Consider the following 26,488-nt stretch of genomic DNA (forward strand, 5'->3'; position numbering starts at 1 on the left):
CGCTTTTTCACATGCAATCTTCGGCAGGTGTTCAAAACGAAAGATTTGGTGTTAGCTTTTTTCGGGTATATTTAAGTTATCAAGTTAATGAATTGAATCAACTCACCTTAAAATTAACTCGGATTAACCCGGAAGTAATAAACTTATTTAATTATCTATGCGGTATGTTGGGCGATGGATGAAAAAAAAATGAAAGAAGAGAGGAACAGAAAACCCGAATCGCTCTTTTCTCCGTATGTTTTTTTCTTAGCTAAGAGCAAGGGTATTCTGAATATTCATTGGACTATGGCAAACAGAATGGAGAGTGAATTAAGAAAAAACACGTTCACCGAATCGATATTGGATTAATCGAAATGAATGCATCAGCTGAATGGGGAAAAAAAACAAACTCGTTTTACGCTTTTTTTTCGTATCAAGAATATAATTTTTGCTTTATTAATACACTTGTTTACAATAAGGTTCAACAGAATTACATCAAAAGAGCGCGAAAGTTTCAAGCGGTATAATACTCGCTCTGTTTACTTGCGAATTTTCCAGTATTTTCTGTTGTTGTTTATCTAAAAATCAAACACTATCGAAATCCTACTTGCCGTCGTACACAGACGCAAAATAGAGAGTAATATTATAAAATTGCTACTAAAGTTATCTGTTATGAAAATAAAAAAAAAACATATCAACTATAATTGAATATTGCTTTCCATGAATGGTTCTAGCGCTACAAATTTGCATGACAATTTTTGCATACTTGCTTTACCTTATGAACTAAACTTCTTGGCTCTACTCACTAAATAAATGAAGGAAAAATAAAAAAAAGAGAAAATAATCAAAGAAGAAAAAAAAATATCACTGATCAAAACTTATACGTTTCGGCATTTCAAAATTCACTGTGTTAACAAAATCACAATTCCGAAAAAAAAATATCTGTCTGCGCGACATGTCTAATTGGGTATTAAAATGTTGTGTGTGTTTTTTTCTAATTGGGTAGATACTTTTAGCCACATAAACATTAATTTCCAAAAATGTCCTTTCCATATGGATTGTTGTTAGTCGTTTGTTTATTTTTGGGTGTATAATTTTTAGTAATTCACCACTTGGACATATGATAAATGGCTTATTGACATTGTGAGTATTAATTTGCAATTACGAAGCCAACTTTCGAACGAAGCAAAAATATTGATGAAAATAAACATAAAACATGTCATTATTTAAGGGACAATTAATTTTTGCACCGGCACTTCCGTTCGGAAGCCAATACCATAAACAAAATAAGTACGTTTCGGTTACGTTGTTATTTCATACAATTCGGAACAATGATTGTTAGTTTGCATAATTTGCTTTTACCGATTCTACCTCAAAATTTTAAACACATACAATATATATACACATTTCTTGTGTGTACACTGAGAAAAGGCTGGAAGGAAATATTCCAACCCTGCGTTGTAAATGTTGTCATTGCAGACGGTTTTGTGAATTGTCCAACCATGTTTGGAATTTCGATAGCATTCCCGCACTTGTTGGAATATTTCCTTCCAGCCTTTTCTCAGTGTATACACTGAGAAAAAGTTTTCTGAAAAAATTACAGATGGCGTTTGTAAATGGTTAGTTTCCAATCTTTTTTATATGGATTTTGTGAATCGTCCAACTTTATTTGCAATACGATATAACCACCAAAAAACCTTCAGAAAACCTTTTCTCAGTGTATGTTCAGCTGAATCCAAAAAAAGCTGTGTGTGTTCTATTTTCGTCTTCAAACATTCAACTGAAACTTTTTCTAGGCACGATAAACAGCACAAGAAACAAAAATAAATATATTCCTATCCTAAACGGCATCGCACACTAGAAGTATTCATCCAATAATTCTATCAAATTCTTATCGAACAAATAGATACAGTAAACTCAATATTTTCTCTTTATCTCGAGTGGAAGACTCTTTCTCTATTAATATGACTTTGTTGCATGTGTGCGAGATTCAATTTAAAACTGTACTTTTTCCCCTCTCTAACAAAAACAAAACATTCACCTTTCAATCATGTGCCAACGGCAGACGATATACACCAATCTAGAACAAAGTTTGTTATTGACGTTTTGTTGATTACTTAAATCGTTACCTAAAACTAAATACATATCTTGTTACTTTTTTGAGAAAATATAAACCGACATCCAAATTTTCTTCACCCAATCGCTTCGTTAATTGAAATATATATGAATGTCCGAGAATGAAAATGCAACTTCTATTCACAACACATATAAGTGAAACAAAAATAATTTTTTTTATTGAAATGAAACAACACAATCGAATTTTTTCAAAGTGTAACAACAAAAAAGATTTTTTTAAAGTGTAACATCGGTATGTAGTAAGTGTAACAACATACCGATGTTACACTTTAAAAAAATCTTTTTTGTTGTTACATTTTGAAAAAATTCGATTGTGTTGTTTCATTTCAATAAAAAAATTTATTTTTGTTTCACTTATATGTGTTGTGAATAGAAGTTGCGTTTCCATTCTCGGACATTCATATATGTTTTGCTTCGGGGAAAAGAATTTGATCGTTGTGTGTACAGAAAAAAAAACATAAATGTTAATATTTAATGTGGATCCAATATGTCTCATCCGCCCCAGAAAAAAAATGTACAAAGTTGCATAGAATGTTTGTTTTCTAAAAATGTATTCGGTCACTGCGTGTGTGTGTGTGTGTGTGTGTTCATATTTGTTTCTTTTTTTTACTTCGAAATCCCATTTTGTGCGATTTTTATCATGCCTAAAACGGCAATTCATATTCGATCTACTACATTTACGTTTTCTGCATAAGTAGTGTGTAACCATACGGAGGGAAAAAAAGAGAAGAAAAACAAAATTGATCAGTTTACCAAACAAAATGAAAAACAAAATAAAAACTAATCAAATCGGGTGAACAAAAGAGGAGGAGTGTGTGAATAAGGAGAAGGAAAATTATGGAAAAAAAATGCAAACTCAAGGAAAGTGCATAAAAACTGATAGAGGAAAGGGGACGGAACGCTGTGAGCACACATAGTTTCACAGTCAGATATGCAAATATGTATGCTTATGTTAGCTACCATACAAAGTGTGTGTAGTTTTGAATTCGTTTGGAAATAATTGGTGTTTCCGAACCCCCTTTTTTGAGATAAATAGAAGAAATGATCTCAGAAACAGAATGTAAGAAAGTATAGAAAAAAATGGAAAAAATAAACACAAAAATTAACCCACATTTAATAAAAACCAGATACTAAATTATCATCAGTACACCACATCATATTAGAAATTAAATTATGAACCATTTCTAGAATGTGGAAAAGAAAATTAAAAAAAAAACACATAAAAAATCAGTCATCACAAAAATTTAGACACAAAAACAAAACGAATCAAAAGTAAAAATAAATTATGTTCAAATATCCACTTTAACTTAAATGAACGAATTTAAATGCATAGCTGAAAAATTCATGGACGGAAGTAAATAAGGGAATGGGAACTTTGGGTTTACAAAACAAAAGTCTAATATAAATTATTTTAAACACAAATTATTCTATCAGAAAAAAAAAGTTGAAACCATTTTTGTTTCGTCGTTGTTGTCATTTTCAATTACATATAAATCCATTTCAAGAAAAAAATGATTCTAATTCTAAAATTATCAACATACAATATAAACTAAAACAAAATTTGAATAATAAATTAAAACATTGCTTTGTCTATATATGACTTAATTGGATAGTGGACAGGCAAAGAGATATTTGGATATGGATAGTAAGTAAGGTCAAGAGGTCAAGAGGTCAAGAGGTCAAGAGGTCGATATATGATTAAATTGGACACATTTGGATAAATTATAAATAAAAAAAATAGAATTTACGATTATGATAAATGTACGTAGAATAAATATGATTTTTTTTGGTTCTTATTGAATATTGCCGATTGTCTCGTGTTTGGCAATTTCCACAGAGTCCGTTTTATTTTTTTGTTCTATCAGTTATTATGTTCGGTGTGTTAGCATAATTCGATGAAGTATATGTGTGTTTGTGACAAAGGAAGAGCGGCCAATTTTAGGAAGAATGCATTTCTGGCGCAGCGCCTGTATTAATTTGCACTTTGCCTTAGTTTAGACAAGGCTTCGCTTCCATTTTTCCAACAATTCTAGGCACTTTAAGTAAACAGTTTTTTGAGAAGTCGAAAATTCGATGGTATGGTTTGAATCGTGGGCGTGTGTGTGTGTGTGTGTGTGTTTTGTATGTATGTTTGTTTAAAGTGTATAATTGTCCAATGAGAAATATAAATTAAAATGGTTTAATGATGGATAAATTTATGGTTGGAATTCGATTTTCTTTTGATTGGTTGGGCCGAAACTGTCCGTGTGGATTTCAGTAGATGCTTGCGTTTAGCTTTAATTACCTGAATGGTTCCTCGCAACATGCCGGCGAAAAAGTCGGCGGTGCTTGAGATTTTGAAACCGATGGAATTTATCAAACCGACCAACGGGTGTTGCGTTTGAATATACACCACATCCGGCTGAGCCTGTGCGCGTCCATCAAGTCATTTTATTTTTATTTTTATGTCGTTACGCATACCATCCAATGCGGAAGAATAAACAAACATCAGAACGAAAGAGAATACGATGAACAGGAAAAAACAAGAAAAAAAAGGAAAGAAAAAAATTCGTTAAATTACATTCGATTACAAATAAATGATGAAAAAAAATTTATAGAATGAATTGGTAGTAAAGTCGAAAATTTAGATAGATATTGAGAATTTCGGTGGAAAAAAAATATCCCATCGTCGTGTTTGCGTTGGTTTTTTTTTCACTTCACCCGCTGTTCGAATGTTATTCCAATAAAATTATTGTGAAGAGAAAAGAAGTTAAATCCACTTGTCCATATTATGTTAAATATAGTGCCCAAAAATAAACAGCTTTTTATAAAATAAAATAAAATTCTTATCATGCAGAAAAGAAAGGAAAGAATTTAAGAAATGTTTGTTGGTTGCATTGAAGAATTCTTTGAACATTATCATATTTCCACGATGTAGATAGGGTTTATAGAAGATCAGTGTTCAGAGAATAAAAAAAATCTGCATGCGCGCGGTGTGGATTTTATTTTTACCAATAGATTTCAGCGCACGATCCGATAGCATGAGACTTTTTACGTCACAGAAATGTGTACGTGCTTTACATGTTTATTCATGTTTAAATGATTGAAACTTGCAATTTTGACTACTTTCAGGCGTTGTTATTGTGTTTTTCAATGCAATTAAGATAGAAACTTTGTGATGACATGTTAGTTCATGAATATTTTCACTAGTTTCGCTCTTGTCACATTCTGTACATTCAGTGTCCATATATTTTTGGTTTTTGCTGTCGGATCGTGTTTCAGCGAACATCCTAGCACATTTGCACGTACAATAAATTCATGTCCTTGAAATCAGCCCAAGCTATTAATTTCGTTATAATCCTGCAATAATGACTGATTGTGTAGCTTTTTTTATGTAAATTTCGATTGATTTTTTCGATTCGCTCGTGTATGTATCGCTTTTTCATTCCATTCGCTCTTATTTCAGTCGCAAGGGGTTCGACCCGCAAAACCCATTGAACCGTTACGATGAGAGAACTTAACTCCATTCACGTTGGTTCGTTCGCGCACCCAGTACACAAATTGATTAATTGAACTGAAGAATTGAATATGGAAAGGCGCAGTTATCAAAAGACTCCCGAAGATACGAATTGAAAAAAAAACAGTTTAAAGTGTATAGCAGTAGAGCTTTAGGCGCAGATAGACGTAGGCATTGTCGGTCAATTTGATTGATATTTACTTGGAATGTGTAAACCGTGTATTCGACCTCTGATGGTTGATGTGCTTTTCTCACAACTTTATTAGTGTTTTTATGCAGTCTTACCGTGGCTGGTGCTTCATTTACAACATTTGGACGCTTTGGTCGTTTTGTTGTCCCTTGCGTGGCTCGTTGTGATGGTACCGCTGCTAATGTGGGCATTGTACGCTGTGTTGTTGCCGTCTACACGATGGAGGGAGAGAAAAAACCGAGACGAAAAAAAAGTAAGAACGAGGAGAGAGAGAGAGGGAGAGAGAGAGAAGAATACAGCAATGATTCATCATTCGGAATTTAATTGATCGATTGTTTGGGCTCGCTAAATTGATAAAGAGCTGCTATCGATTGATACCTCTAGAGCTAAGTTTAATAATTGAATTGCACGGAAAGAAGAGAAAAAAAAATTAAAGTAGAAAATACAAAACAAACCGCTACCGATTGAGTAACAACAGCCGAATCACCACCAAATGCGTCATCATCATCACCTCCAAACCGATTGAAAACACCATTCGAGGGTGCAACCGAATTTGTTGTACGAATATTTGTGCTTGGATTCTGTGCAATTTCCGGATTACGTGCTGGTCTTTGTGTATTATTAAATAGATCCTGTGACCCAGTAATCCATGTGTTGTTGTGTTTGCATTTGGGTTGGTTGTTTTTTTTCAAATTTGCATGTGTGTTTGTGCATTTCAATTGTGCATTGGGAAATTTTTTTGAAGCCACCACAAGTTTTTTTTTTTGCATCAAACAAATTGCGTGTGTGATTTTGGGTGTGGAAATCAATTTGAAAATATACAAAATAAATTTTTGATTATTATCAATCAAGTGGGGAAAAAAACCGGTGAGTGTTTTAGAGTTAACGTACCGTTGCCGTGGGCAATGCCGTTGGGATGACATTTTGATTGTTTGATGATGCAGATGCAACAATCGATGGTGTCTTTGGTCCGTTGTTGGTTGCTGTGGTTGGTTGCGCTGTACAAAAAAAAAACATAGACAAAGTTGGTCAAATGAAACTAAACGGTTTTGCTGTTGTGAAGTGAGAGAGAACGAGCAAGTCAAATACACTTACGTGACGAATCATTGTTGATGGTGTTGAACTGCAATCCGCGGAGGTATTCCTCAAATCGACGATGGTATTCACCGGTTGGATCCCATTTGGCTCGAAGACGATTGTATTGTGTGGGATAGTCGTAGTAAAGCTTGGTGATTACACGCAAACCACCTTCCAACTGTTGCGGTGAGCAACGGGCGCATTTTGTTCGTAAAGCTTCTGGCAATATACCTAAATCATCCCAAGCAAATAAAAAATCGAATCAATTTTCATGCCAATGGTTGTTCTTTCGACGTTTGATGTGTTTTGTTTTTGTGGCAGCGGTGGCAGTGGCAACGGTGATGGTGTGAATCATTCATCAACCAAAACCGACACTTTACCATTTTTTCAAACAAGAGCACATTCACACAACAGACAGGAGCATAGAGAGTAGGCGGTATGGTTCTTGTCTAACCTAATTATACCGTTTTGTATCTCGAGGCTTATCTTTCGACATTTCTTTGTCGGCCATAAAAGTTTAAACAACAACCATTTTCGATGGCTTCAAACAAAGATGAGCTTCTAAAAATAGCATTTCTCTCTCAATCAATTGTTTGGGCGATGTTTGTTGTTCTGTCAAATAAGTCGATTTTATTACCCCTTTTATTCTTTCGGTGTTACGAGTCTTTTTTTTTTGTTTTGGTCTTCCTTTTCATTCTTCCACACATCCATGACTTTGGTAAATAAATAATCCCGAAAACTTTTAGCACAACACAACACAATTTAATTGGTGACAATATCGGTGTTTTTTTTTCGTTTTTCAACCAAAATAAAGATAGCACCGAGAAGTAACAATGTTCGTTTGCCATTTCGACTGAATCACTATTGCTGAATAGTGACCACACCGGTCATTTTTTGTGCTGTTCAGCTCTTTTTTTTCCATTTGGTTGGCATATAGGAACTTTGCTATTTAAAAACAAATCATCATAGATTCACTGATGACGCGCTGACGATGAAGGAAGTAAACATATCGCGTTTCGAATCACGTCGTCGTATTTTAACTTGTTCAGTTTTCGTCATATGGGTGAACAGTGAACCGTGAGTTCTGAATTGTTGAACTGGGCCGCTTTTGAGAACACGGAAAGTTTGCAGCCGTAAAAGTTTCTACGTCTTTAGCCTTACTATAGATTGAATTTGTTCCAGTCGATGTGGATCTATTTTTATTTTTAGCATTTTGACAGAGTGACAAAAATGGGTAATTTATGCTTATAAACATGTGAATCATGGAAAGATGTTAGGCATTCCGTACTATATCCGATGGTTATCACTTTTATTTTAAAGATATGCAAGTAATTTTATGCGATTTTGTTACGATCACAACAACAAAGTCCATTTGTGCGCACCCATATCAATTTTTTAAGCGTATCATGTGGAATCGATTAAATTCAGCTTCAGAGTTCATCAATGCAGATAACGTTCATTTCTTGAATTTATAAGAAGATTGTGTGTAAGAACGTTGTTTGTTGCGCCATACCATAAAATAAAGTAATAAAAAAAATTCCTCACAAAATCGAACCCTCCCATTCGATTGAATGACAAATCGCAAGCGAAAAGTAAACAAGCTTCAGCGCTAAAATATGGCAACAAAATTATTGAAGTGACAATGATTTAAATGGCAAAACTTCTTTTTTACGCTCTTTCTTCACTTCGTTACGCTTCGTTATTAGATACGAAGAAAACAATGGCACATGTGCCGAAAAATTGTTTGATAAACAAATCAAGGAAACAACTCGACGCTAGATTGAATTTCAATTTTGTTCACTGAATTATCGAAATTTTATTGAATATGGTGGTGCGCATATGGTTCGCATCGTAGCTACGTTTATCTGTGTCTACATTTTTGCGTTGAATATTGTTTGTTTGTGATCGGAGTTTGTTATGGATTATTTAGTCGGGCCGCTTCGATCCATTCACTCATTCATCGTTTTTCCGCCGTTCTTCAATTATTTTCAAATTACATATTTTCATATTCGAAATGGTTATTTTTATGCATTCACTTGGGCTATTTGGCGCTGAACATCAATATAAATAGCAAAAGTTTTGCCAATCTTCCGCTTAAACTGTGCATTGATGGGCTCAATGACTTTGCATTATGATTATGACTATCATATTTTTTTCTGGCATTTTTCCTATGACTGTTTCAGCAATCGCACACATTTCCATGCCATTTGGATTTGCCTGTCGACATAATATATATGTTTATAAATGCTGAAAATGGAAAATGTCTAGATTTTATTCCATATAAATATCATTTTTCATTTCAAACACATTGGACTGCAATGGATTGAAGTGAATCGATTCAATGCGGTCTCTGCCATTCGATATCAAATCAACGTCACACAATAAAAACATCTATCGCGTAAGAAAAGAAAACAAAAAAATCCGAAAAACGTTTTTCGCATAGCGGTGCAACGATAATACTACGCGCCCTAACTACGTTATGCAAACTACATGTCGTAGAGCACTACGTGGCCCCGCCACGTTTGTATCGGCAGTGCACCGCTATGGTTTTTCGACTGTTTTTTCAATATCTTTTTGATGACGTGACATTGAATTCGATGAATACAAGGGCTCGTTTACATTCATACTCGTCTATTTTAGTCAGTCTGTATCGTGTTGAAACACACACATGCACACCTTGCTTGCTTCGATTCGATTCGATTCGATTCGATTTGAATAATTTAATTGAATATTTTATGCTCCGGTTTGGTGTTCGCCCGAGCGGACGCGGTTTCACGCTTTCTGCTAAAGTACCATTCGAAATGAGATAAACTTCAAACTGCTTATCGTTGCATCGAATCTTTCGACAACTCTTTCGATGGGTGTGCTTCGACTAAAATTTATCCATCAAACAACCAAAACTACAAAACTAAAGACAAATGGTTAATCAAAATGATTTTCGGCCAGCATGGCATTAGAGTGAAATGATAAGCATTTTATTTGGACACCGGGCCACCGGATAGGTATGCATGGATAAGAGCATTGACATTGATCATCAAATTAATTGGTCTCAATTTTCAAATTGACGGATATCTTCTACGTTTCTATCTTCTTCGTGGATTGAAAAATGGTTGTAAAGAAGCAATCCTTGACTTTTTCGAATAGAATTGATACAAATTTCGGCTGTAAATGGTCAATGCATTTTTGCAGCGAACAAAATCATCGTGTGTGTATGTGTTTCGTGTTACAACATGCGGCGCTTATGAGATGCAAGGTCCAAGAATGGCAAAAACAATGTTAAAGATCGAAAGTATATGGCTTTGCTATCGTTTCTCGTAAATGATTTAATGACGTTCGGGTTGACCTAAATTTCATTTCGGTTGTTGTTGTTGGTTTTGCTTCTCGTTTAATCAACATATAAAATAAATTCATTTCATAAAAAAGTGTTCCTTAGGCGAACCGCACCATATGTATTTGAAACCGAAATTAGGAAAGATTATATGCTTGTGATTATGTGACAATAGTGCCCAAAATGTGCTTATACTAATTAGCTAATGAAGTACAATAGCGCAATGGTTGACAAACGGAAGCTTCAAATGGCAATGGCATAGAAGATATAACTTTTTTTTATTGACTATCCAAACGAGCGAATGAATGAATGAATGATCTTTGGGATTGCAATGCTGCCATTAATGCATTGCCGACGTCATCAGTGTTTTATTTTCACGCCATTTTCACATCCGCTTCTTTTCGTGTTCGATTCAAACTTGTTTTTTTGCATTTCAAGTGTTTACGCGCATTTCAAATGAGCAGTGACCGATCGATTGTCATCGCTTCCATATCCAATATCATGCGTTGGCACACATCATTTTATGCACTGCGTGTGTGTGTGTGTGTTTGTTTGTTTGTTTATTGAACATTTCGGATGATTTAAGACCCATTCAAATTGGATATTTTCGAAAACACCAATATGGCCAATAATATTTAGCACGTGTTTACCATGCCCAAAAGTTAATAATAAACTTTCCAACGGTATGGCGTTGTCAGTCAATTCCAAGAAATTGCAAATGAAAGAAGCGATAAAGACCGGAAAAGCCCATACCGTTTGTTTTTTGCACATGTCTTTGCTGTTGTTGTTGGCAACAACTTTTAATTGCAGTGCTTAAGCACACATTAAGTATGCTGTTTGCGGTCATTCATGAAGAAGTTTTGCGCATCGTGAAACCTTTCGATCGTTCGTCGTGAATCGTTGAGTCCATACTCAAGACGCTGATCTTTCAATTTTCGCATATGAAAAAAAAACCATTTGGAAATTATAAACGTTGATAAACTATGTTAAACAGCGTTGTGAGAACGATCTTTATAAGGTGGCAGACAAACGAATGCGCAAATATCACACGATAAAGATGGTTCTCGGTATATCTGTTTAATTTACATTTAATTTGATTAATTTATGCATTTGACGGTGAACGCATGTCAACAATACGGCTTTCAATCTTGCTGACGTTTTTCCCAACACATTTGTGTCACAATTTGGATGTGCTTTGTGTCAGCAACACACACAGAGACTCACTCACTCTCTCTCTCTCTCTCTCTCTCTCTTTATTCTCGGTCTTCTAGAACAGTGAACAGCAATCGATAAATCTTGAAATTAGATTCGAGATGAATGGACATGTGCCACTGCCCCGCATAAATTATCTATTTATGTTGATTTTAAATACGACTTTGTGTTTCTTTTTTTATTTCGCAAATTTGATATGATTATTGCTTATTTTTCAAGATTATATGTGTTGGTGCGTCGTTTGTATTGAGTGTGAATCGAGAGAGCGTGCGCGTACGCGCGCACACGCTCACACATCGTCACAATGGTTTTTTTTCTCGTTGTTTTTGTAATTTCCTGTACGAGTGGCGAATCAAAGTCATAGCAAAATGCTGAGAAAAAACGAGATTTTTATGTATGCCAAGAAAATTTGCCTACGAATCAAGAAGTAGTCAACACACATGTATAAAAAGAGAATAGATCTCATCAAAAACACTCATAGTCGCCGACGACGCCATTTTTTCTCTCTCTCTCTCTCTTTCTTGCTGAAAATTATACATGTTTCAAGATTTAAACAACATTTTGACCTTGTGCACAACATCTAACTGTTTTCGGAATATTAATCGAAAAGAGAAGAAGAAATAATCTATCTGAATACGAATTTTGTATTGAATCATTGGCATTTCAATAGCAAATGTCTCCATCGCCGCTACAACTGGTGCTTCTGCTTTGGTAGCAGCAGCAGCGTGGCCACTGATGCTGCACCGCATCTTTACAATCCGGATTGAACTATAAAACCACGTTCCAATGTAAACCCAATTAGAGTCTAGCATCTTGTTGAAAAAATATAAGTATAAACATTGAACCCGGCCTCTCTCGATTCAATACTTAACAATACCAGTCCCTTTTGTAAAGGAAATCGGGAATAGACTAATTTGCTTATTATGTGAAGAGTATTTGCCGAGTTTTTTGCCTCTTTTATTTCGGGGTACAAAGAAAAAAGGTTGTAATAGCAAAAGTATTAGGTCACTGAAGTTTATTTTTAATGATGCTCCGGTTTGTGCTATTCATATATTGGGCGTACGCATTGCTCTGAAGAAATCAGCCCGTAACTGGTACGTACGGAAATATACACAATGAGGAAATTGATTACGAAATAAAATTTCTCACAAAACAAATGGTGAGTATTTTTGTTCGGCTTCTGCTTAATTCGCATTCAAGTGTTTTTTTTCCCTAATTCGAACACACAAAAACTTCCCAATGATTGATGTCATTTAGAATTTAAATTGCATTCTACCTGTATATCAATTCACACTAATCGACACAGATCATTCTTTGAGAATTCCACTTGAGAGTGAGCAAAAAGGAACAAAAACAAGTGAACTGTGTGCGGCTCGGAATGTATTGAATGAAAATGCACACGTTTTATTTAAAACATGTTCTTAATTGTCACAATAAAGTTACTTTACTATTACGAAGACAGAATTAGTAATTGGAATCCAGCATCTGGATGTGACGTATGGACAATTATTAGCTCATGGCTAAAGCCACAAATCAGACTCGGTGCGCTGAGATCGGGCTGAGCAGAATTTTTTTCTCTCTCCCTGCCAATTGTCAATGCATTTCATCTAATGATAGAGTAGTTACAAGGCTCGACGATTAAAACTTTTTTCTTCTCGATTAGATCCCCTCGGTCGATTATTTGCCTGTTTAATAATAGAACAGAAACATTGTCGCACGCGTGCAGCAATCAAAAAGACAGTCATTTAAATAGATTGGCTTTGTTCGTATTCAGCCAATCATTGTGGTGTGAACCAGTTTTCAATGATTCTCGATCATTTTAATTAGCACGTCGCTCGTTTGCTTCATTTGAATTTTCTGCACAAATTTTCGAAGAAATGGATCGGTATGCGAACGCCGCCGCCGCTGCCGACACAACACTTTGTGCTCTTTAGTTTTCTCTTTTCTCTTTTGTTTTTATTTAATTTTCTCTCCATTTGTTTTGATTATGGCTTTTCTGTTTGGTTTTTTATTTTCTGTTTTGCTGTGACCAAGTGCGTGCGCTCGTGTGCTCCCGCTTTTTTATGCGTCTGCGGTTTTTTTTCTTCTCTGTGTTCATTCGCTGTCTTTTTGTAGCACCTTTCTTCGTGTTCGGAATGATGAATCGCTTTCATTTAGCCGTCGCAAAAAGTGAAAGTAATGACCACAAAGCGTGTATCAGCATTGGCATGTGTTTAACAACAATAACATTTAAATTAAGGTATATTTCAACTGGGGCCCAAATAAACAAATAAAACATCGCAACGGAACAGAGAATGAGAAAAAATGAGACGCTTTTTATATGCGCAACGATAACTGCAAATCTGAATACGTTGGAATTTTTCTCTCTTCCTCTCTCCCTCTCTCCCTCGCTCGCTCGCTCGCCCTGCATTCATCTGCGAATAGCGAATGTTTCATTTTTGGAGGTAAATATAACGTGTACCATCGCACACAGAGAGAAAAAAATCTATGGCTACGAAAAGAAAAAAATCGATACACTCTTCGAATAGCACCTTGACGTGTTTGCTTGTGCACTTCAAAAAGCTGGCCAAGATTTCTTTATCTTATTTCTCTGCCTGATTAAACTCTGTGTCGGTGCTGTTGTGTTTCTTTTACGCCTTTATTTCATTTGATTGATACGTTTCGTGGCTGATTTGTTGTTATTGTCAATGAACCTTCCGACCAGATCGATTCATTTAACCATATCATAAACACCTTGGTATTTTTGTGAATATTCATCTTATTTCTTGAGTATTTTTTTTTATTAATTAATTGTTTTTATTCATTCGAATTATTTATACTAGAGAATTATCCAGAATTGCCTTGCCACGCTACTGTTTAACGATTAGTTTGCAGTTTCATAATAATATCGGAAATTGGTAGATTGACTGAAAATAGAAACCAATGCTCATCAATTCGAGCTGTTGAACCAATTAATTGATGATGTTGAGCAAATTGGATCTTTATTGCTTGCCAATGATATCGGTCGTTGGGGAAGTTGTCATCGAAAATGCTTTGAAATGCATCATTTCACTGCTTGAAGTGGAAGGTTATCAACACATTAGATTAAAATGGCTGAAGTGGCAACTCTTTGATTAATTGATATGCCAAATGGAAGTGAATGTGGATCTTATTTCGATTTCTTTAAATAGATCTCTATATTTAAGCATTAACATTTGGATGAAATCAAATCCGTCCCAAAAAGTACCAAAATCGCATGGTTCAATGAGCAAACAATTTAAATCCAATCGAAAATACGTGTTAGCGCTATTTATAGACCACCCAATCATTAAGTAATTGCTTACAAAGCAATTATTTTACACTCAATTGTGTGGTCTAATTTACGCCTTTTTCGCAATTCGATATGATTTGCCAATAAAAAATTGGTTATTTTCAGACATACTTGTTTTGTTCTCACATCTATTCATCAAAATGTTTCCGATTGTCTGTCGAACTATTTGTTTTTCTCAGCAGAGATGCGGAACAATTTTGCATTATTCGTTGGTAGAAACCTCACGCTGGTCGGTCATCTCAAGATAAAAGGGACGGAAGAGATGGATGCAAAATTAGTGTATTTGGCCAAAAATTGCAAGGTTCATTGGCAGAATATATGTGTTTGAAATTCGGAGTTTTTTTTTCGGAATTCGGTATTGTTTTGAGTTAAATGCATCCATTAGGTGATGTGTTTCGATTTCCATCTGAAATTCACTGCCATCTGTATTCGTTTTAATATTCTTTTGCAGCTGTTTTTTTGGGATTTGATTTCATTAGTGAGCCAAACAATTAATTAGCCAAACAGTTGTACGAATCCAAATCCTTTGATAAATATCTTTCGAGCAAAAAAAAAAATGAATGACATCACATCATCATAAATGAGCTGATGATCTCTGATGATGTTATCATCTGCAATTATTTTACACCCGATGATGTCCTCTATTAAGCGGCCACAGTTCCACTTTTTCTCACTGATTAAAACGTAAAACCAGCTCGCGTGCTGGTGAGCATACGCATACAGTTTCCGCTTATGTCCGCACAGGTCCGCATAAATTATATCAACTAATTAGCAAATTATTTATTCAACCGATTTTATGCCAGATACCCAATAACTTTTGTCAACTTTTACGTGTTTTAATTTGCATTAATTTGACGAAGGATAACAAAATGAATTAATTCATCACACAGGCTTCATTCCATTATGTCACAATATTCACAGGCTCTATATGATTCGTCCCAATTATTTTTTTTGTTCTAAAGAAGAAATTATTCTACCGAGTTCCGTTCCAAAGTCCGTTAAAAAAAGTGAATAGTTGCAAAAAAAAATTCTGACATTTGACATTAGCAATGATATTGCGCATTCGATGAGAGAGTTAGTTAAAACTGTGCATGAACTAATTTGATTGGAATGTCTGGATTTCATTGAGCTCCAATATTTATGACAAAATGATTTTATCACTTTAAATTTGCAAAACTATTTTTTTTATCGATTTTGGATTTCGATTAGACAATCGATTTCATTATATTCAAGTATAAGGTGATTTAGGAAATTGATCGCCCAATTGGGCCATTTTTCATATTTTTAGGGCACTAAAATGCCGGAATCAATAAAAAAATATCATTAATATAACATAAAATGCCTTTGATGGCATTTAAATTGATAATTTGATGATTTCTTTTTAAACGCTCCCATTTATTCATATATGTAGCGTAGGTTTCACTATTTTTCATTATTTTTTTTAAACAAACTGACACCAGTCCAAGGAAAGTTAGTCTAGCGTTGGTCATACGAATTTATGCTAACATTTTCACGTTTTGCCTTTATTTCGGAACTATTTCTTGTTCAAAATGGTTGTTGTGGCTTTGAGCTATTGCCCTCATGACACACGATTATCATTATGATTGATAGAAGTTAAAAGCCTTTTACGAGAAATGGCATTAATCTTTTTTTATTTCTTCAAAGACCTAGGACACAATTTTTTTTTCTGTGCCATTCTATGCATACAGAAAAAATGCTCGAAAATCACGTTTCAATGTCGAACAAGGTTTTTAATTAATGTCTTTTTTCACATCGTATTCGATGACGTTTCATAGTTCTTAAGTTTCTTTGATGGGTCAAGAAACTTAGTTTTTTTTTATTTCGAAACGGAACCGAAAAATAGGAACCAATTCCGTGAAATCCGCCGAAAAAAAAAATGGCAATAAGGAATTAAATTGCGGAATATTCATATTTTTTGCTGTGGACGTGCCTCCTTTGGTTCAAACAGATGTAAAAAATGAATTTTGGATTTCAATCGACAAAATGCTGAATAAAAATAACTTGTGTCCCATTCACACTTTAATTTTCATCGTTTCACACGTGGTTGACATTGAAAATGTTGGTGCTCACGTATTTATTCATTCATATTGAAGCAGAAAAGTCTGGGCGCCCGATTCCGAGCGTCTGTTCTATTCGATTGAATCCGACTAAATGAATATAGATTGTATTATATCAACACCGATATTTATGGGTCAGATTATGGATTAATGAAAAACCTATTTTATGGGCCACTTCCATATAAATGTCATTGGCACATTGTTTCCATTAGGTCAATTCATCGTAAAAAATATTTATGTTTTAACATTTTTTTCTTTCGTTATTTACACATATCGAATACCAAGCCATGTGCATATATTGATCAGGTGAAGAAGTTGACACGATTTGTTAAACGTAATCATAAATGTTTTTCGTCTATCATCTTAAGTTCTATTATAGATCATTTTTCGGCCAAATATTCCGAGGCCATTCGAGGTGAAATACGGACCAAAAAAAAATTGTGTGTAATATTGACATAATCAAATATCCGAGAATTTTTCTCTGTCCCTCCAACGTCAAAAAGGGCAATAAATGCGCGTTAAAATTTATGCAGATTTCTTTTACGCTGAATACTTAATTCAAAACGAGAGAAAAAAAATTGGAGTTATGGATATTTTTTGGGCAAAAAATGAAAATGCGTCAAATTGTAATAATGCTCTCATATGGTTATTTGTGCGTCATATCGCAGCATCCAATGAACGGTTCGATGTAAATTCATATAAAAATAAGCTTTGCATGCTGGGTGACGATTCATTATGATTAAAGTCATGGTTGATTCATCGGTCCATTGGAGCAATCACGTTCCATCTTCTTTTTTCTATTTGTTACGCTAATATCTCTTTTGGCGACAACAATCCGCTGAGAGAATTTTATCATGATGAAGAAAAACCTTGTCTCGTTTACACTTGAAAGATTATGAAGATGGCACGTGTTTTCATTTGATCGTACGCTAAATTTCCATTAGTCTACACCAGATTGATTACCAGACGTGGGCACACACATTCCAATGGAACAACGGCATTGCCTGATTGACTGTAAGTGTTTTTCTAGAAAAGTTTTTCTTGGCATCTAACCACCAACAACCTATTTAACCACCAATAACGATCAATTCAACGCAAATTGGACATTTATATATTTTAGAATTGAATCGGTTACACTTTTCTTTGAAGACTTGACTTTGAAAAACACTTCTAAAACAAATGGCTAATATAAGTTGCCTTTTTGTGTACAATTGATCCATCAAAATATTTCTAACTTCGTAAAATATATCCAGTGGCATGTACCCATGTCTGTCTCTTTACACTTATCGAAACTGATACGTAGTATGGACAAAACGTTAATTTAATCCTGAATTAAATTGCTAAAAGCCTGCGCATGTCTCAATATATGATTCTCGCTAATGTTATGAATATTCATTTGAAGAAGAAAAAAACTGTCCAACTGATAAAAAGATGATTGATTCATTTTTCATTAGAACATTTGATTAGAATCAATTCCGACTTGTGTGACTCTCAAAATTTGTTTCTTTCTTAATGTTAATGCGATGGGATTGGAAAAATACAAGCGAAATGTGTGAGAGTGTTTACTTACGTTTCAAGTCTTTTCCCTCGGGTGGGCAGGGTTTACGGCTCAGTAAGCATTCCACGTAATTTGTCACTAAACGGTCACTCGACAAGATTTGCTCAATGTTCAGGTTATTATACCTACAAAACAGAAAAACAAAAACAAAACAAAAAAAACTATTGTTAAATGAAGAAAAAAGCCATTTTTTCACATCACATGAATAATTAATTATGAATAATAAATTTTCTTGACGAATAATTCAGTTCTAATCGCAAAGTGATTGGTTTCATTTAAATTCGAATCGACGATTCTTGTCGATAAATTAGCCAAACTAAACGAATTTTGAAAATTCTCGCAAAATTTATTTTTTTGCTCTCTCTCTCTCTCTCTCTCTCTCTCTCTCTCTCTCTCTCTTTCTCTATCGCAAATTACGCACGAAGCGTTCGGGTGAAAGACATTCACCAAAGAAATTATTAGCATTTCCATTCGATCATTTTCACGTATACGTTAGTCAGTTTTTTTTTCGACTTGTCTGATCTTTTTTGACTCGACAAACTTTTTTTCCCATTCGACCAATGCTTTCATTGGGTAAAGTCCAATCGGCGCCAATAAAGAAGAAAAAAAATTTGCAAAAATGAATGGCTCTTGCTGTGAAGGCGGTAGACGTTATGTTATGCATTCGAAAGCATTAAATTGATTTTAATTTAATCAAATAATTCATCATGTAAATCAAATCATCATTTTTTCAATAGGCGAATAGAAGATGACGCGAAGAACATGACAAAGCCGCTGATGAATTATGCCATGGTCAATAGCAAAATCGTCGCCAAAATTGGTGATGCTTCCATGGAAAAGAAGAAGAATAAAGTTTCATGTTCACGTTCAACAACAGCCATTTCCAAAGCAATTGACGTCAAATATATATCTGGGTCATAATCTTGAAGCGTTTAACGTTGAAAATGTAATTAACTAATTCGATGAGAACCCATGATGACATATTGGTCGGATTTCTATCGAAACAGTGTTTTCGACTTTGATAGGTATCAACATTGAATTAAAAATGGATAAGGTTGAAGATGGGTTGTGTGGTATCTCATGTATCTCCGTTTTTTCTCTCTCTCTCTCTCTCTCTCTCTTTCTCTTTCGTGTGTGGGCGCTTCGGAGTGAAAAAACAATGTCTGTCAGCTGAATGAACTACGCTTTTGATTTATATCGCTTGTGATTTGATGGCTCAATGGGTTTTTTTATTTCATCGATTGCTGCATGCGCATATCGCACCTTTGCAATAATAAATTCCAACCAATCCAAATTTGGTCATTTAATTGATTCTTTTTTCTGCAAACAACAAGCAAACAAATGATGAGCTCTCAAAAGCGTGAATGAATACAGTGGAAAATTACTGGCAAAAGGTGCTCGGTCTTCCACAGAATCGTAAGTAATTGACTTGATTCATAAACGTGTAATGACACGAAAAAAAAAGATTCAAGGGTGCTCAGTAACAATGAAAGTAAAAGCAGTTGAACCAAAGCGAACCGAACCGAACAAGAATGAAAAATTTAAGCGGTTGTTCTTTTTGTTCTGTCGTATATTACAACGAATGAACGTATGTGCGGCATAAAGGGAACTAGATCCAGAAGTATGAAGACGGGGAATATGTTCTTGGCAATGAATATATGGCTCAAGATAAAGACACGGAATTGAATCGACAGCGCCTAGCAAATAAATAAATGCGTCGTCAGTATGTGTGTGTGTGTTTGTGTCATCTGAATGAAAATGGAAAGCGAAAATGAGAACATTTGCAAGTGATGTGCCAAGAAACAATTGTCATCTCCTTAAAATTTGAATCCATGTTAACAACGATTAATGGGTATGGCCATTAATTCTTCCTACTTTGATGTTTTATATTTTATTCTGGCCGTAACCGTCGGACACATCCAACACTTTCGAACTACACAGAACTGCGCAGTTAATCGTAATAGCGTATTTTCTATTCAGAGTGCGTGCCAATGGTCCCGCGTACGATTGTGTCTCGTGTTCAACAAACCAGCCAAGTGCTCGAGCGGGCAAAATGCTCGACTCATGTAGAATGAGCGTATGCATTTCGGCACACATTTCGATGTAATCGTGGGATACAATTCGACAAAAGCGAAATTGTAGTCTGTGTCTGGAGATTATAATCTGGGTGTAAACGGCGTTTTGGATCTCTTGAAAATGTTCGCAAAAATTAAAGCGTATCCAAGCTACCAAGTGACATAAATTTATGACAATTAATGTCGAGAGAGCGAGAAAAGAGTTCATGCCCGATGTAATAATTGTCATTTTCTGTTGCCTGATTAACAAGCTATTTGTTGCGTTTATCTGGAAATGACGATTGCTAAGGTGTACGGCCACATTATTTGTAAGCCGAATGCGTACATAATGTTTATTCTTCGTAAAACGAAATCATAATTTTGTTTCTACAAGATTAATGAGACAATAACAATGGTCAATATATATCTCATATATTATTAAAAGCTTTTGTGCAAACGCAGTTTGGATTTTGCTCTTTGTTCTCAATTCACACCGGCCATGTTTTTCTCTTTCATTCGCGCACCAGCACAGCAACTGTGCATATATTCATTGCACCGTTTACAAAATATGTATAGACTTCGCCTGTAATTAGTAGCTTTGTGTTCACATTTCTTCCGTTCAAGCCTACAAACGGTTTGGAACGTCAGTTGATTGTGCAACACCGTAAGAAAAGCGGCTATTCTTCTGTGTAGAAATCATATGCGGTACACAATTGGGTGTATTATTAAGCAGGCACATCGCATCGCATGAACATTTATGGGTAGAAAAGCCCATTTAATTTCAGGCTCTCACATCAATATGTATACACAATCAACCAAAAATTATACATCAACAAAGTGCACAGATTTTGTACGCTCATTCAAATTGATTATTAAAATGTTTATTTTAAGAATTAGTCGATTCTTATGACTGGCATTTTAATCTTTCCAACCAAACTATGGCGCTATCTCATCTACTTGACATTTTGACAACCGAAAACGTTTGACCAGTAGAAAAGCAACCAAATGTGGCGATGCGATTTCTCTGAAATTGTAATTTTGGTGTTTTTTTTCTTTCTTGGTTGCCGTTTCGTTTTCATTGGTAATGGCATTGAACATTTGCATGATAAATAATAATCGATAGAGTTTTTTTTTCTTCTGCTCTTCTTTTATTTGGGCGAAGAAAATTGTTATCGCAGCAGTGCAGTTGTTGTTGATTTGAATGAAATGTCTGATTCATATCGGTCGTTATACGAATGAATGAAGGCAAAATTTAAGATTGCACTTTGAAACTTACACCCATTAAAAAAAATATAGAAGGTTTATGTCCCAATTTGGTTCGATGCTCAACGCCACTCTCTGTGTATGCGTTTTGTCGAAAGAAGCCCATATACATCTCCATCGACTGCCATTTCATGATGGCTATTTTGCATATTTAAATATATTTTCAATTCGTATTTGATTTGACAAGAATTACTGAATATTCATATCGAAGAGAAGGCAAAAAATACATTGATAAATCATAATAAAAAAAAAGATGTGGTTTAATGGATGGTAAAAATCGCTGCATCATCACATGCAGATACTCCATCTCCATTGGAGAACAATGTGAAGAAAAATGCAAAGGAACACTTACCTGGTACTATATTGAGGTAGTTGAGATTGACCAATGACAGCTTCGAACAGAACGGTCGCGCTGATAAGCACAAATGCACAAAAACTCTTCATTTTGCTTTGATTTTACAACTTGGCTACGCTTTGCTTGCTTCGTCTGGAATGGTTGCAGGAATATGTCGTTGTGTATTGTGTGCGTGTGTGCGTGTTTTTTTTTCTTTTTGGGTTTTATCGATTTATTCTCGTACAAAAAGAAACAAATTACAAAAATTTTCGAATCGAAAGCAAATCTGATATTCGTTGAAGGTTCATAAACAAATTACGAATGGTTTTGTTTGTATTTCTCTCTCTCTCTTTTTTGTCCAAGTCTTTAATGACCTCTCACGACAGTAAAAAAAAAGAGACTTCGATTCCTTGGTGTCGACGTGATCAAAAGCACTGATTCAGAAAGCGATATTGGAATACAATATCAATAAAATAGAGAATTCAACTCTTTTCTCGCTCGAAAATGGAGAAGTAAAAAAAAGATCGTCGATCGTTAGAAGAAGAGACAGGAGTAACTGTCTTTTGCGCCAATAATTAATTAATTAATTTCGAACTTGTGTATTTTTCGTCTGATAACTCATCTGGTTATCATAGCCGCACAATTCAGTAAATTTCAAAGTCACCTGATTGCGGCCCGTATGTTATTCTTGTTTCTCTCAATTCGACACTCACAGAGGAAAAAAAAACTGTCGCTGTATTTATTTGACTCGACTTGTCGTAGAGAGTAACGTAACTTTGCGGTTTTGTTGGGTCGTTTAATGTGAGTGAATTGTTATATCGAAGATCAACGGAGGTGATTGCTTTCTATATTCACTTTCCGTTCTCTCTTAGTTTTGAATTCCGGACGCGTTTTTTCGTGGGCTTCGCCTTTTTTTATGGTTATGATAATCGCAACACTCTTTCTGCTGATTTTTCGGCGAAGATTTTTTTTATTGACGTCGCACACAGGTTGATTGCTCCTTAATTTGGATGCCAATTACAGTGTCTCGAATTTGTCGATAGTACGCGTTCGTAAATAGCTTTTAGAATGGTGTCCTGTACGAAATTTGTATAGATGATATCACCAACTTTAATTGTTCTGGCTGAAAATTCCATAGAAAAACAAGAACAGAGAAAAAAAAATTCATGAATAACACAATGAAATCAGATGCAGAATGATGAAGAAGTGTCGAGAATCGAAATTAAAACAGTGAAACAATGTGCGCACACGTATCATGAATGAATGAGTAAACAAATTAAGCAGAAAAACACAAAACAAAAATTATTACGATTCATACGATAAAATCGTACGCATTTTTGACCGACAACACTTCGGCGCAGAATACACACACACACACAAAGGGATTGGAGTGCGAGAGAGAGTGAGCAAAGAGAGCGATGGAGGTATTGTAGATCTTGAAAATATTCAGTAAATTACGGTCATTACGTAAGCGCATATCGCATGTTTAAATTATGCATCTTCATTTCGCTTTGAATGTGACCTTTGCTGTGATTGCGGTGCATAATTTGAGGATCGTGTGCGTTGCAGTAGAGGCATAAAAGCAATATCAGCGTGGGCGACCAAACAATTGAGACTATGATTAGCAGCAGACTACCTATATATAGGGATATATATTTCCATCGATGCTGCACTCTTTTTCGCATGGAATCGGCCAATCTTCTTACTCTAGCGCCGCGGACACACAAATGATGAGCAATAATTAATTTTATTGCTGACCGTGTACAACCAAATATACGAAACAAACAAAAATATCGTCAAATTCCCAAAATACCGCCGGAAAATCAATCGTAAAACCAATCATTCGTATGAAAAGATTATTATTTCACAATGGAATGTACTACCGAACTCGTTTCCAACTTCTCAAAATCGATTCCACAACAAATAAATCACACATAATTCCGCGAATCAATCAATCAAACCGCCCCGAAAAATTGGCGCTTCAATTCCCGGTGTTTTTGTCCAAAAAAAAGTCCAAACAGAAATGGTTTTCGGACAAAACTGAACCGGTTCGTTGTTTATTCCATAGTTGAACGTATGGAGAAGATGGCTCAAAGCAACAGAAAAAAAAGCATTTTGTGCGACATAAGGAAAAACCAGCTATAGCTGGGATTGGAATATGCTAATATGACAAATGAGCATGCAAACACCAAATGATTGTTGAACTGTTGTTGACTGTTTATCCGTTGTTTTCTCTTTGAAAAACTCCTTCCTTTTTGGACATTGGTCTAGTTTCGAAGGAAATAGATTACGTTTTGCTAGAAACCTCTAATTTGTGCACGGAAATCAAAAAACCACCACAAGCCAGTAACTGAAGCCGGCTCGTGGCAACCAGTCAATAAACATATTATATTGTTACAGATCATCGTTAGAATTGGCCGAGAAAAAAGTGTATATAAAATCGCCAAAAAATGAAGCAGGTTTTTTTTCTGTGTAGCATATATAACTTCTAGGTGCTGCATAGTAATAAAACCGATCTTTTTTATTTCCGTCGTTTTTTTTACTACAGTGAAATAAATAAATTTTTATTTCGTTTTGCTCTGCAATGATGACACATGGTCATTGAAAGCGAAATGTTATACATCACAAAATGAGGAACAAAATGGGTAACCATTAAATGAGTCAGCCGGCATCCAAATGGATCAATTAATCTTATGTCCTATTTATCTAATTGAATTTCGCACTTTCGATTCAGCGCCAAAAATGGTACGTACAACCTTATATCCAATCAAAAATGTACGGCTTTATCCACACAATTTGATAAACGGTCCGGATTTGGCCAAGAGAATTGAATATCAAATGCATCCCATTTAATGTAATTTTGGTGTGTGTGTGTGTGTCTTTTTTTCAATCGAAATCGCTTAATCAACAATAGACGATTAAAAGTCTTAACTTGGGAATAAGAGGAGAGTGTAACCATTGAGAAAGCATCTCACTGCCAAATCGTAGGCTCAATGTGAAAAAGATAAGAAGACGAAGACGAAGACGACGAAGAAGCAAATCTGTGTGGCATTGGCGAGGATTGATCCATTTGTATATAAATTGATATTTTGCACTCAAATGTGTGTATTCATAGCGTCCAATCAAACGCAAATCAATTGATCCCATCGAAAAAAATAATCATTAGCTGAATGCCACTTTAGCAATGATTATGAACAAAATGAATTCCATAGGTAAATTTTAAAAACGCACAAAAAATTCGCTGCATTCAAAATGAGAGACGATAATCAATGATCGCATAAATATCAATGATGAGCAGCGGTTCCATTTCACGCGCAAACAAAGCACGGTTATTTACAATTTCGATGCCAACAGGATTTTGCGAGAACAAAAAAACAAATAGAAAACTTCTAACGTTGACAGGTATTGACGCACAACAGAAAAACAAATGCACACAAAATTACGGAAATTGAAACATGCAAACATTCAACTAGTACACAACGATTGAATGATGAGATAGAGAAAAAAAGAATAGCAACAAAGTTATAGAGAAAAAGATAGAGAAAATATTGCTACAGTTTTACATACTTTCAAGAGATATGATCCGATGAAATTGTCAATATGCACACTCAACTAGGCACTTGATGCTTTTGAACGATCTCTTAGAATGTATCGTATTTTGTTTGTTTCTGAACGTTTTGTAACAACAGGCGAATTTTTACTCGTTCGTTGTACACACTGTGCAAACTTCTCGCTAGCAATCTCTGATTATAACTGAATGCTGATTTTTACTATCTGAAGTCTTTATTCGAGCACAATACGTTTGTGCGGTGTTTTTTTTCGCTATCGTGTCGCATTGCTTGTTTTGTTTGCCGTTTCTGCGAGAGCGCGCAAATACGCAAAGAAAAAAAAATGAATAGTTATGAGTGTATGATATGTTGGGCTAGGTATGTGTGTGTGTGTGTATGTGCGACACATAAGCTCTACTATCTGTTGCTGTCTGACGGTTCGATCGTATTCATGTGTCCGTGTGTGTTAAGCCAATGCGATATTATAGTGTGTATATGATGTTGACCGCGAATGGCTGGCTGGTTGCTAGTTGCTCAGCATACGGAACAGCAACGATCAAAACTTCATGATTTTGATTTACCATGTATAGACTGCTTGCTTTTAGTTTTTTTTTTCTCCTCTTAAATAGTAAATGCTTGGTTTGGACTGTTATTTTACCTGATTGTTTCTGTCGCTTTTAGCGTGTAATCACACTGAAAATGCGAGCCGTTTTTCTTCCAGAAAATACACACTTCTGAAACAAACGAAATTGAGAAAAAAAAAGACAGTGCAACAATCAATATACGATCGTATGGAATGTACGTGCAACGCGTTTCATGTACCTGCTGCGACTACTGAAATACATACATACAAAACGGCCATTTAATTACGTTCAAATAGTCCAATGAACACGATCTTTTTATTATTATTATGTGCTTCGATGTG

General features: G+C 35.1%; 1 protein-coding gene across 7 annotated transcripts; it reads right to left on the reverse strand.

The window, feature by feature from the left end:
• Window positions 1-392: 392 nt before the first annotated feature.
• On the reverse strand, window positions 393-25,776 carry LOC129578650 (uncharacterized). Of its 7 annotated transcripts, none has more exons than XM_055467524.1 (10): window positions 25,583-25,776; window positions 22,034-23,138; window positions 18,377-18,489; window positions 6,897-7,109; window positions 6,693-6,799; window positions 6,257-6,433; window positions 5,897-6,013; window positions 4,400-4,522; window positions 3,227-3,299; window positions 393-2,801 (listed from the first exon to the last, which is right to left on the reverse strand). In XM_055467524.1, the coding sequence occupies exons 2-9, from the start codon at window positions 22,123-22,125 to the stop codon at window positions 3,282-3,284; spliced, it is 960 nt and encodes a 319-aa protein (XP_055323499.1). In that variant the 5' UTR covers window positions 22,126-23,138; window positions 25,583-25,776; the 3' UTR covers window positions 393-2,801; window positions 3,227-3,281. The 7 variants fall into 7 exon arrangements, with proteins under 7 accessions (XP_055323499.1, XP_055323494.1, XP_055323496.1 ...); XM_055467519.1 differs by having other exon boundaries at window positions 5,813-6,013; XM_055467521.1 differs by having other exon boundaries at window positions 5,813-6,013; window positions 6,263-6,433; window positions 25,583-25,775.
• Window positions 25,777-26,488: the final 712 nt, after the last annotated feature.

This window comes from Sitodiplosis mosellana, unplaced genomic scaffold (genome assembly GCF_009176505.1).
Source record: "Sitodiplosis mosellana isolate CC-2019 unplaced genomic scaffold, AAFC_SMos_1.0 Smas_scaffold_6226, whole genome shotgun sequence".
Classification (NCBI taxonomy): domain Eukaryota; kingdom Metazoa; phylum Arthropoda; class Insecta; order Diptera; family Cecidomyiidae; genus Sitodiplosis; species Sitodiplosis mosellana.

What these genes read in the sequence shown, in the direction of transcription:
- LOC129578650 (XM_055467519.1), bottom strand. Translation starts at nt 22,125, where the DNA reads ATGAAGAGTTTTTGTGCATTTGTGCTTATCAGCGCGACCGTTCTGTTC. An exon ending in CGAGGGAAAAGACTTGAAAC is followed by an intron (nt 7,110 to 18,376) that starts GTAAGTAAACAC and finishes GGGATGATTTAG; the next exon opens with GTATATTGCCAGAAGCTTTA. An exon ending in CGGCATTGCCCACGGCAACG is followed by an intron (nt 6,434 to 6,692) that starts GTACGTTAACTC and finishes ACTGGGTCACAG; the next exon opens with GATCTATTTAATAATACACA.